Below are 12,625 nucleotides of genomic sequence, written 5' to 3'. Positions count from 1 at the left end.
CTGCTGAGCTAATGTCGCCCCAGTTTTGATGTAGGAGAAGGGTCATGGTGCAGAAGTGGGAGACAACAAAATGCTGGTTCTAGTAACACTATAGTTATTTACCACAAAAAGACTGGACTGTAAGGCTATTAATGTTGTTATTATATGCTGTTCCTAACGTAAGAAGACAGGTGTATTGCACATTATGTCCATTTATCTGTCACTCAGATGAGTGGCTTTTGAGTCCAATCAACAGCCAATCAGTGGTCAGACGGCAGGATTCTAATGTTGATATCTCAGTCAAAAATGTAATCAGGATTTTGTCCAAAATTCTTTGGTTATAATAACATAATATTTGCCAGGCAAATTGAGATTAACATGATTTTTGCAAATCAATGAATCAATTATAGGCCTTGTTTTAATTGCGATTATTGTTCATAATATGAAGGGGAGTTTTATGACTGGTGGAAGTCATTATTAGCCTGAATAAACACACCTTTTTCTTTTCTAAAATAATACTGAGAACAATTAATGAGATATTCAAATCCATTGAGAATCCCAGTAGCTGGTAATGGGATTGCTTTTGGGATGTTTTTGGCTTTGTTTGAGTGTGTGCTTTCATCATTGTATAGGCAATTGGTTATGCATGGCGTTTTCACTGTTGACTCCATGGAGATTATATTTCCTTTGGATTTTAAAAGGCCCACAAAAAATGCAACTGGTATTGGTGTCACATGATTCCTACAGGGAATAACGAGTTTCACATAAGGGTACAGTATAACAAAGACACTTCCCTCTGGAATCTTGGGTATATTCACCTTGAACAACTGTAATTGTATAGAATTTACAATACAATGTAAATGTATTGTTCATTTAATTGGCTAAATAATGTCTTCACCTGTCTCAAGAGGTTGCTAACTTTTCTAGTGGTGAGGTCCTGCACCTCCATCCAGAGAAGAGATTCACTTTATAAAGCTATTGGGATGGATGTCGTGCCTATATATATATATATATATATATGTGTGTGTGTGTGTGTATTTATATGTATGTATATATATAAATATATATATACATATAAATACACACACACATATATATATATATATATATATATATATATATATATATATATATATATATATATATATATATATATATATAAATTACAAAATAGCGTTTAGTACGTTCTGAAATTAAATTAAAATGTTCAAACGCCATTTTGACAGACAGTGTACTCATATACAGTAAAGCCTTTGCCAAGCTATCTCATGATTAATATTTAGCCAATGTGTGTTTCAATAATTTGCAAATTGAGGTTTATGTTTTCTCGAGGGATGGGTGACTTAATTATTTTTTTAATAGCTTACGTGTAATAAGAAATAAGGTTGTCGGCGAGCTGATTCGAGCTGTCCTCTAGCTGAAGCTGATGTATTCATGAGCCGTCTCCGGACTGGGTGGCACGCGCTCGCTTTCACGCCGGGTCAGGTGCGCGCATAACATAAAACCAGATCAGAATTATAACAAATCATGAGTAATCAATGCTTTGTGGGTGTATCTGATAAAGAGCTTGGCGACTGTCACAAGAGATCAAAATGGACGCCAGACAACGAGAAACTGAAGGAATATCTACGAATTACATGTGAGGATTTTGTTTTTCAAACAATAATAATTGCCATAGCCAATAGTATGCTATGAGATGCGCGAAACGCTTAAACGACAATGTTCTCAACCATTATTTTACTTTTGCACTGTAATTGCATATGACCTACAAGGTGAATTGATATGCGTCTGTATGATTTAGTTACATTAGGTTAATGTCGTAACCAGTATGTAGCAGGTAAAGATGTAGGCTACCCTACTGCAATCTGCATTGGGGAGGCGAGGCGTGGGGTTCGGCTACACTCCGCTCTTCAATGCTGTCATAAATTCGTCTCTGCAATAGGCAGCAACTGCAAAGAAATAAACTCGCGTAAACGCGAACATCTTCCTTCTTAACGGACATTCTTTCGGTCAGCTGACCTGCGCCGGGTGTCGCTTGTAGTGATGAGGACATTCAGGACCACATGGATGCTGTGGCGTAGATGTTAATTGCCGGTGCCCATTTGATATTAAAAATAAAACCGGAAACGGAAAATGCAAATTGTCGCCAATGTTGGCGTAATATTTAATTATTTGCCATTTCTATTTCATGCAGCCACACAAACCCAACGTCACTGAAGGAATCTTCAATGGTAACCTGTCTGCCCTTTTGCCATGCTTTTGACACTATATACCAAGTGGGAAGTTAAAGCAGTGTGTATATAATAGTATTCTGTGTGTGTGTGTGCTTGTGTGTACAGTGACTCTCAGTTTAGTTGCTCTACACTGCCTCCAGCTGGTAGGTGTGTTTAAGACCTGTGATGGCTGAAGTGCGGAAATCTCGGTCCACTGGTTGTTTCTCCGACCTCCTCCCGGGAGACGCGAGTCCGGACTCCACCTGCGATGGCTCTGACCTGGACTCCGAACCTGACTCCGACATGGACATGTTCTGGTAGGTTGTGCCGTTTGGATACAAGCCTCAATGTCCTCACTGTGTAACACTGATTATAAAATTTGACTGGTTGTGTGTATATATGACGTTAGCATTGATAATGGCAGTGTACGACATTGGATGGTAAGTCTGTTGTTTTATTGGTGGAGGTGTTTCTAGGGTTGTTACCTCTCTCTGCCCAAAATGGGGTCTTGGTTGCCTAGGACTGTATGGGCCAGTCTCTCTCTTTTTAGGGACTGCTCTCACCTGTCTCATATTTCCTATTTTGCTTCACCCATCTTGAGGAGCACGCAGGTCTTGTAATTGAAGCACGCTCCTAGCTTTTTCAGTTTTACCAATTATTTTCCTGTCAATAAAAATGAATCTCTGTGCAGAACAGGTGTCAGATTTTGTATGTTTGCGGTGGCTGTGGTGCAGCTGTAACAGGGGCTGACTGTTTAACTGGCTGTTTGACTGGCTGTTTAACTGGCTGTTTGACTGGCTGTTTAACTGGCTGTTTGACTGGCTGTTTGACTGGCTGTTTAACTGGCTGTTTGACTGGCTGTTTGACTGGCTGTTTGACTGGCTGTTTAACTGGCTGTTTGACTGGCTGTTTAACTGGCTGTTTGACTGGCTGTTTCACTGGCTGTTTCACTGGCTGTTTAACTGGCTGTTTGACTGGCTGTTTCTCACGCTGTTGCCACTGCAGCTGTCACCGAGTGCAGGACTCCCTGCTGAGCTCTGCCAGTCGCTTCACTGACTACCGAGGGATCCTAAACTGGATCATTATCCTCCTGGTGAGTGCCCCCCCCCTCTCTCTCTCTCTTTCTCTCTCTCTCTCTCCCTCTCCCTCTCTCTTTCTCTCTCTCCCTCCCCCTCCCCCTCTCTCTCCCCTCCCTCTCTCTCTCCCTCCCCCTCCCCCTCTCTCTCCCCCTCCCTCTCTCTCTCGCTCTCCCTCCCTCCCTCCCTCTCTATGTTTGGTCTCTGATGGTGGTGAGTCTCTCTCTCTACAGCTCTAGCTGCAAGTCGGTGTGTGTTGGTCTTGGTGGTTTCCTGTGTATTTCAGTGGGTTTGGACAGCTGTGTTTTGTCTTTTTGCAGGTCCTGACTCATGCACACCTCTTCCTGGAGAACTTCATTCAGTGAGTTTACACACACACACACACACGCACACACACACACACACACACACACACACACACAAATGCACAGATGCACATTCATATACACATACAAAATGTATGTATGTTCATGCACACATACACACACACACATACATACACACACATACACATACATACAGTCACACACACACACAAATACACTTCACAACCACAGCTTGCTGCTGTACACACATGCATGCACAGACATACACATACATACATATAGTCCCCTCTAAAAGTATTGGAACAGCAAGGTCAATTCCTTTGTTTTTGCAATACACTGAATACATTTGAGATAAAAAGATGAACAGGGGACAACAGATGTGTTAGACCCAACTTTTAGGTGAGCAAAAGTATTGGAACAAAGAGTATTTAAGTAAATTAAAGTAAATAACACTTAATATTTGTTAGCATATCCCTTGCTTGCAATAACTGCATTGACCGTGTGACTGTTGCATTCTTCTTTTGTGATGCTTTTCCTGGCTTTTACTGCAGACTCTTTCAGCTGTTGTTTGTTTCTGTCACGATCTCTGTTTTCTGTTTTCTGTTTTCTGTCCTTAGCGATAGCGATTCCGTATCTTGTTACCCTTTGTGCTTTCCGTAGTCAGTCTGTCTCCCTATTCACTCCATTTATTCATTTCACCTGTTTCTCACTTCCTGATTGTTTCACACATCTGACTGTTATTTCCCTTTGTTATTTGCGTATTTAAGGCCTTCTCTTTCATCTTCTTGTTGCCAGATTGTCATGTGCTTTTGCCATACTCTCCAACGTTTATATCCGTCTGACTTCCCGTGTTTCGACCTGTGTTGCTTTCAACTTCTGTTTTGTGAATTACCCTTCTGTTCTGTGGATTACCCTTCTGTTTTGTGGATTACCCTTCTGTTTTGAGGATTACCCTTCTGTTCTGATTTGACTTGCTGTGTATGGACTACCTTTGATTTACCGTTCTCAACCCCTGTCTGTCTGATCTGTTGCAAAGTTAATAAAGACTTTAACTTGAACTCCTGTGGTCTCACTATTGGGTTTGTTGTTCTGGTGCCTGACAGATTTGAGGGGGTTTTCCCTTCAATCTCCTCTTCAGGAGGTGAAACAAATTTCGATAAAAAAGGAAATTAAAGCTTAAATTTGGATCTGTCCTCTCATCTACATGTGATGACCTCAAACTCAATTGTCTTGAGTGTAGGGCAAAGAAGAACTTGCTGTTCCAATGCTTTTGGAGGGGACTGTAAATACACACTATGAGATTTGTGATGTCACTTCCCCCTCTCTCTGACAGACATGGGTTCTTGGTCGATCTGTGGAAGGTTCTGGAACACCTGATTGAGGACGACTGGCCGTCGGTCTACCTCATCATGGGTGGGGCTCTGTTTCTTGGCTCTGGTGTCACAATTCAGTCTGTTCTGTAAATGTACCCGAACGGACAGCCTGTCTGCTGCCCAAGGGTTTTATTCACCGCTTCTCTGCCCCGGCAGCTGCCAACCTGTTCACTGTCGCCGCCCTGCTGCTGGAACAGTGCCAGGACAAGGTGAGGCCAGGACTCCCTCTTTCCCAGCCATATATATTCCACACCAGGGACTCCACACCCTGTGGTAGGGGCGGTATAGGAGGACCTGTGTGTTTGAGGAAGAGTTGCCTTCTCTACAGCTTTGTGTTTTAAGAAATGGGATAAATGGCATGTATGGACAGTTTTATACCAAGCTCAGTTTCGTATAAATTTGGTTTCATACCATCACTAGTGAAAAACTGTGTTCTGCCTATTTTCCACTTCCTTGTGTTTCATTGTGATGTCAAACTATAAATCACATCTTTATGATTGATTATAAATTATAATTCCCAGCATCATTGCGATGTCATCAAGTGAAAGTCCACCCACTATTGGTGATGGGCATTCACTATAATTCCCTACATAGCTGTGATGCCATCAACTATAGCTGTGATGTCATCAGGTCACATTCACCCCACCATTTCTGAGGCCCCACTGTAGTGTCCTGCATCAGTACCTCTCTCATGTTGCATTGTCCTCATCGCTGTTGCGCGTGTTCATGGGTGTGTCTGTGTTTTCGGCTGTTTGTGAGGTCTGTGGTGTCTCACCCCCTACTCGACCCAGCTCCTGGTCCAAGCGATGGTTCTGTCCCGCCTGGACTACTGCAATTCCTTCTTGGCTGGCCTCCCAGTGTCCGCCATCAGACCCCTCCAACTTATCCAGAATGCAGTAGCTCATCTGGTCTTCAACCTTCCCAAATACTCACACGTCACCCCCTGGCTTACTTCCCTCCACTGGCTGCCTGTCATGGCTCGCATCAAATTCAAAACATTGGTGCTAGCCTTCCAAGCAGTTGAAATTGTACTTCCCTCTAGGGTCTTTCAGCGCACTTATCCCTGGTTATGGGTATGCACTTTGTTGTACATTGCTCTGGATAAGAGCGTCTGCCAAATGCCAATAATGTAATGTAGTGTAATGTCTGTATGAGGTCCAGACTCTTTCGCTGTGCCTGTCGCAGGGGCAGATCCCATCCAGTGTGGGGCGCTGTCTACACCTCTTGAACCTGGCGGTTTTGATGCTGTTTCCCTCTACTGTTATTCTACAGCAGGACACCTCTCTATCCACAGGTAAGGATACCGTCGTCATCTACACGACACTTTCATTGCTTATTGTACTAATTAACTGAATGTGCAGCTTAATTCTGACCGTTGCATGTGTGGGTGAAATTGGCGGTAAGAGCAGCCGTCTGGTACTCAGAGGGTTGCTGGTTTGATCCCGCCCTGGGTGTGTCGAAGTGTCCCGGAGCAAGACGCCTAACCCCATACCGTATGAATGTCCCCACCAGGAGGCGCCCTCCTCTCTCTCTGTATCTACACTGTCCTGGGGCTTAAACTGTATTCATACCAAGAGACAAACAGGTGGTATCGACAGGACCTTGTCATGGCTCCAGGTAAGCCTACGTACAGGGATACTGTGGATGGTTGTTTCTGAAACATTGTGTGTTTGTATTCTCACGTGTTATTGGTATTACTTATTTCTGTGTGATTGTGTCTGTAGTTGTCACTGATTTCTGAATTTTTTTTCAAAAGGGATTAAATCACAGGAAAGTGGAGAGCGAACCGACCATTTGACCATTGGGGGTGAGAACATCTCACACACACATGTGCATACACACACACACACGCACACATACACACACACACACACACACGCACACATACACACACACACACACAGACAGACAGACACACACACACACACACACACACACACACACATACACACACACACACACAGACATGCATGCATGCAGACACACTTTTATTGTCTTTGCCTTTTGTATTCAGAACCTTCAACAGATTATAGACAGATAGTTAACCTTTTACCCTTGACCTTTGCCCTCTTTCAGACTTGTACTATTTCCTCCTGGCCCCCACCCTCTGCTACCAGAGGGACTTCCCATGCACCCCCAGCATCCGCCTCAACTTCCTGTTCCACAGGCTGCAGGAGATGGTGAGGCTGGTGTGGGCAGCCTAAACCCTTGACTGTGTCTCTCACCTAGAGCTTGTGGCCCGATTCGATTATTCAGGCAACAAATTGTTTGGTTGTTAACAACCAATTAATGAATTGCCTGAAGTGTGTGATTACCTGTCGATAAATCACTTACACCGTTGACTTGAATCTGTCTCTGCAGGTGGTCCTTACACAGCTCATGGTGGGAATTGTGCAGCAGGTGTGTTTACCTGGGTTACCTGGGATTTGATCTCCCGTGCTTGCTTTGGTTTAATGTAATCTGCTTTGTTAACATGAGGGAAATTGAATTGAGTATAATTTGTGCTTTTACAGTTTCAACTATTCTGTGGAATTCACCCTGATGAATTTTCAGATGTGATCTCCTCTTCTTCCCTCTTCTCTTATCTTTCGCAGTGGATTGCTCCCCTATTCCAGAGGTCAGATAACTCCTTCACAGTGAGTTTGAATACCTATATTTTGATTCATTGTGAGTTTGAGTGATGTTTTAGTTCACTATGAGTTTGGGTGATCTTTTGATTCACTGTGAGTTTGAGGGATGTTATGATTCATAGTGGTTTTGAGTGACCTTAGATTTTACAGTTAGTTTGAATGAAGTTCTGCAAAACTGGTGTCCACTAACCCACCTCAGCTGTGTTGGGCTTTTTCTCTCTCTGAAGAACATGGACGTCACTACAAGGATTGAGCACTTGGTGGAGCTGGTGGTGAGTATCTGTGTGTGTGTGTGCATGTGTGTGTGTCGGTGTGTGCATGTGTGTGTGCGTATGTGTCTGTGTGTGCATGTGTGTGTGCGTGTGTGTGTGTGTGTCTGTGTGTGTGTGTGTGTGTGTGGGTGGGTGAAGGGTGGGCAGTGGACAGTGATGCTGTTCCTCATCCTCTTGCAGGCACCAACCCATTTCCTGTGGCTGATGCTCTTCTTCCTGTTCTGTCACTCCTGCCTCAACTTCAGCGGAGAGCTGCTGCGCTTTGGGGACCGACATTTCTATGGCGACTGGTGGTGAGTCTCCCACTCAACCCACTGAACCTGTGTTCAACTCAACCCAGAGCCTGTGTCAAACTCAACCCACTGAACCTGTGTCTAACTCAAGCACAGAACTTGTGTTCAACTCAACCCAGAGCCTGTGTCTCACACAACCCACAGAACCTGTGTTTAAATAAAACCACAGAAACTGTGTCTAACTCAACCCATTGAACCCGTGTCCAACTCAACCCACTGAACCCGTGTCTAACTCAAGCCACAGCACCTGTGTCTAACTTAACCCACTGAACCTGCATCCCACTCAACCCACTGAACCTGTGTCTAACTCAACCCAGAGAACCTGTGTCTAACTCAACCCACAGAACCTGTGTCCAACTCAACCCACAGAACCTGTGTTCATTTCAACCCAGAGCACTTGTGTCACACCAAACCCACAGATGAGGCAGTTCACCCAAAAATTAAAGTATGTGTGCACCTACCCAGAGTACTGTCTACCCACATATCTGTCTACGCACATATTTTTGCTGAGATTTGACAAGTTTTCTAGATTTGTTGAGTTTTCTAGATGCAGTGTACCTTGATACAACGGACATTTTGTTAGATGACATAAATTACACAAAATATATCAGCTATGCATTTGAAGCTGTTGTGTGCTTTAATAAAGTATGTTGCTAACAAGTTGCTATATTAAAACTACAACAGACGGTCACATTCCATGAGCATCACATCACCACCTCTCAGGTTTCATACCAGTCCGCCTGCCAGAGATTTCGCTCGGATACACGGTTGGCATACTTTGACATACAAATTAAGCTCTATGGATGTTGTGAGTAAAGCATGGCATTATATCTTGAAAGAGACATTGCTGTTTTTTTGAATGTCAATTTTCAGCGCACCACAAAAATATGGGTCGATAGAGGTCCATTGTATCACGGTGGACTGTATCTAGAAAACTTGTCAAATCTCATCAAAACTATCTGGATGGATAAATATTACTGTGCGTAAGTGGAGCTATACTTTAATTTCATTTTTGGGTGAACTGCATCTTTAAGTCTGACGTAGCACACCGCATATGCTTGTGGAAGATCCCACAGTCCTATCTGTGTCCTGTATGCAGGAATGCTGACACCCTCAAGAGCTTTTGGAGAAAACTGACTGTTCTGTTTCACAAGTGGAGCCACAGGTAACACCGCTGGACTGTACTGTGCTCATACACTCACCGAGCACTTCATTAGGTATTAATTAGACATATTTTTTAGCTGTAGCCTATCCACTTACAGTTATTAGGCATTGTCTGTTCAGAGATGCTCTTCTGCATACCACTGTTGTAATGTGTTATTATTTGCGTTACTCTCACCTTCCTGTCAGTTTTGACCAATCTGGCCATTCTTCTTTGACGTCTCTCATTAACAAGGCGTTTCTGTCTGCAGAACTGCTCACTGGATTTTTAAAAGTTTTTTGCACTAGTGTGCGTGACAATCCCAGGAGATCAGCCGTTTCTGAGATACTCAAACCACCCTGTCTGCCACCAACAATCATTCCACAGTCAACAGTCTAAGTCTCTTAGATCACATTTTTTCCCCATTCTGATGGTTGATGTGAACATTACCTAAAGCTGCTGACCCGTATCTACATGATTGTATGCATTGCACTGCTGCAACACAATTGGCTGATTAGATAATCGCATGAATATGTAGCTGTAATAAAGATGTTCCTAATAAAGTGCTCGGTGAGCGTTTGTCCTTTCTCTCTGCTGCTCTCACACACTCCTGTACAGACTGTCCTATCATACACACTCCTGTACAGACTGCTCTCTCACACACACTCCTGTACAGACTGCTCTCTCACACACACTCCTGTACATACTGTCCTTTCTCTCTGTCAGACATCTGTACACCCCGCTGGTGAAGAGGGGAGTCCCGCCCAGGCAGGCTGAGCTACTGGCCTTCCTGATGTCCGCAGTTCTCTGTGAGGTAAGACTGACCGCCAACAGGGCCCACCATGAAAAGGACTGACCGCGAACAGGGCTGACCTTGTACAGGGCTGACCGTGAACAGGGCTTGAACTGGGCTGACCGTGAACAGGACTGACTGTAAACTGACCGTGAACAAAACTGGCTATGAACAGACCAGGACCACGACAAACTGTGAACTGAACATGAACCAAACTGACAGCGCACTTATCCCTGGTTATGGGTATGCACTTTGCATTTTATTGTACGTCGCTCTGGATAAGAGCATCTGCCGAATGCCATTGATGTAATGTAATGCAGTGTTATGGTCTGTCCTCCCTGTCAGTATGTCATAGCTGTGCCCCTGAGGACCTGGCGTCTGTGGATCTTCCTCCTCATGCTGCTGGAGGTGAGAGTCTGTGAAGCTGCTGGTTCACTGTCAGTGACACCACACAGCCATCCCAGTGAAATCCAGACCTGGGTCAAATATGTCATTGCTTTGGATTCAAATACTTTTCTGTGCTCAAATGATCTTGCCTGGAGCAATTGAGCCGACCAAGAGGACCAGGTTTGCTGTTTTTGAGAGTGTTTCATAGGTTCCAATACACCAGACAAGCTCAGTAAAGTGTAGAAGTTTGACACACTGCCTAAAGTTAGTCGTGAAGGGGCACCCTCAGTGATTGTTGATTACCCCCCCCCCCCCCCCCCAAACTCCCCCAGCTCCTGGTCGCAGTGTTCCTGGGACGCTACTTCACTGGTAACTATGGTAACGGATTGGTGTGGCTCTGCCTTCTGATGGGTCCCCCTCTGGCAGTGATGACGTACTTCCACGACCATTACATCACCAACCGCGGCCAGCCCCACTGGACCCTCTACTGAACTCTACCACCATGAGCCCACCCACCCCGGACATTCACTTACACCTCTACCTTTATATCCTCCCTATACCTGTTCACCTGAGTGAAATGGTAGAAACACAGAATGGTGTGAAATGCGTGTGTGTGTGTTTGTGTGAGTGTGTGTGTGTGTGTGTGTGTGTGTGTGTGTTTGTGTGTGCACCTGTATATGTAATTGGGTTTGGTCGTATTCCTCTCCCCGCTCCATTCTCAACTAACAGGAAGCACATTGTCTCCAGATGGAAATATGACGATGTTGTCATATAATGCTACCCTTTGATCTGTAATAAAAGGCCTGTCAGCTGATAACCGAGAAACCCTAGGTCTGAATGCCTGTGTGTGTGTGTGTGTGTGTGTGTGTACACATATGGGGGATAGTGTTGCATTGTAGTTCCCAGCATCTTACATACAACTTCTAAACGGTTACACCGTGATTCTGCAAAAATGGGCCATTCATCAATTCTTTGTACAATTCTAAGGTACTCCACCTGGAAGCTGAGTGTAGTTTGCCAGTAGCAGTAAAATAATATCCAGCTGTTCTTATGCTTGACTATTTTGCAATAAGTGCTTACTTGTCTTGAAGCCACCATGGACAAGTGACTCACTTCACCACATGCCCACGGTGACTCCCACGGTTTTTCACTCGCAGTGGAAAAATGGATCAGTCCATTTGAAGACCTTGAGAGCTTCCTGTAAGAACATTGACCTTGTTTAGACTCCCTCAGAGAGGAAGTCTGAAGGTTTCCAGGGGACTAAGTACTGTGTACAGATTTTTCTTAAGAGTATCCAGACATCCGTTGGGAAATTTGAAAAGATGTGCTTTTTTTGTGTAGTTGGCGACATTGGCTCAGGAGGTAAGAGCAGTCACTTGGAAGTCGGAGGGTTGCCGGTTCGATCCCGCCCTGGGTGTGTAGAGGTGTCCCTGAGCAAGACACCTGACCGCCAATTGCTCCTGACAAGCTGGTTTGTGCCTTGCATGGCAGCCAATCGCCATTGGTGTGTGTGTGTGTGTGTGTGTGTGTGTGTGTGTGTGTGTGTGTGTGTGTGTGTGAGTGAGAGTGAATGGATGAATGAGAAGCATCAATTGTACAGTGCTTTGGATAAAGGCGCTATATAAATTCCAACCATTTAGCCATTTCCTAGTGATAAAAAAAAAAACTCAATATAATTTCTAAATTACAGATAGATGATTCACTAACAGTGAGTGACACTGCATGGTGGAGTGTGTATATGTTTATTATGTGGTGTGTATGTGTGCGTTTGACCACTGGACCAAGGAGTGTAATTCTTATAAATTATTTTAGTGAGGTATAACTTTAAATAATCCCAGGTGTAAAATCCAGCTATGACCAGCTTGAAATACTAGCTACCAGATGTTTCGAAACAGCTTGAGCTGGTCAAACCATGTTGAGTATGGAGCTGGTTTTACTGGTCAAATAACTACCAGCTGTTTCAAAACCTAGCTTGAGTTTTTTATTTTTTTCGGCGGGGATGCCATTTGAGTCAAAAACATACATTTTTAAAGACTATGTACAAATATATATGATAAGTCTGTCACACAAATAAATATATTATATGTAAAACCTTTGTGAGTGTATTTTCTGATCAGCATTTATGCAAATGTAATATTTCTG

The 12,625-nt window shown here is 43.9% G+C and overlaps 1 protein-coding gene across 1 annotated transcript; it reads left to right on the top strand.

Moving 5' to 3' along the window:
• The first annotated feature begins 1,482 nt into the window (after positions 1-1,482).
• On the top strand, positions 1,483-12,574 carry LOC133111923 (diacylglycerol O-acyltransferase 1-like). Its single transcript, XM_061222563.1, has 19 exons — positions 1,483-1,618; positions 2,174-2,210; positions 2,319-2,509; positions 3,198-3,285; positions 3,589-3,629; positions 4,928-5,007; positions 5,124-5,176; positions 6,153-6,261; positions 6,480-6,584; positions 6,724-6,774; positions 7,044-7,147; positions 7,329-7,367; positions 7,562-7,603; positions 7,825-7,869; positions 8,050-8,162; positions 9,262-9,327; positions 10,030-10,117; positions 10,442-10,504; positions 10,816-12,574. Exons 3-19 carry the CDS (start codon positions 2,379-2,381, stop codon positions 10,972-10,974), a joined length of 1,377 nt encoding a protein of 458 aa, XP_061078547.1. The 5' UTR covers positions 1,483-1,618; positions 2,174-2,210; positions 2,319-2,378; the 3' UTR covers positions 10,975-12,574.
• Positions 12,575-12,625: the final 51 nt, after the last annotated feature.

Source organism: Conger conger, chromosome 15, assembly GCF_963514075.1.
Source record: "Conger conger chromosome 15, fConCon1.1, whole genome shotgun sequence".
Classification (NCBI taxonomy): domain Eukaryota; kingdom Metazoa; phylum Chordata; class Actinopteri; order Anguilliformes; family Congridae; genus Conger; species Conger conger.
Note: the sequence above shows the minus strand (reverse complement) of the source record. Positions and strands in the feature narration are given on the sequence as shown.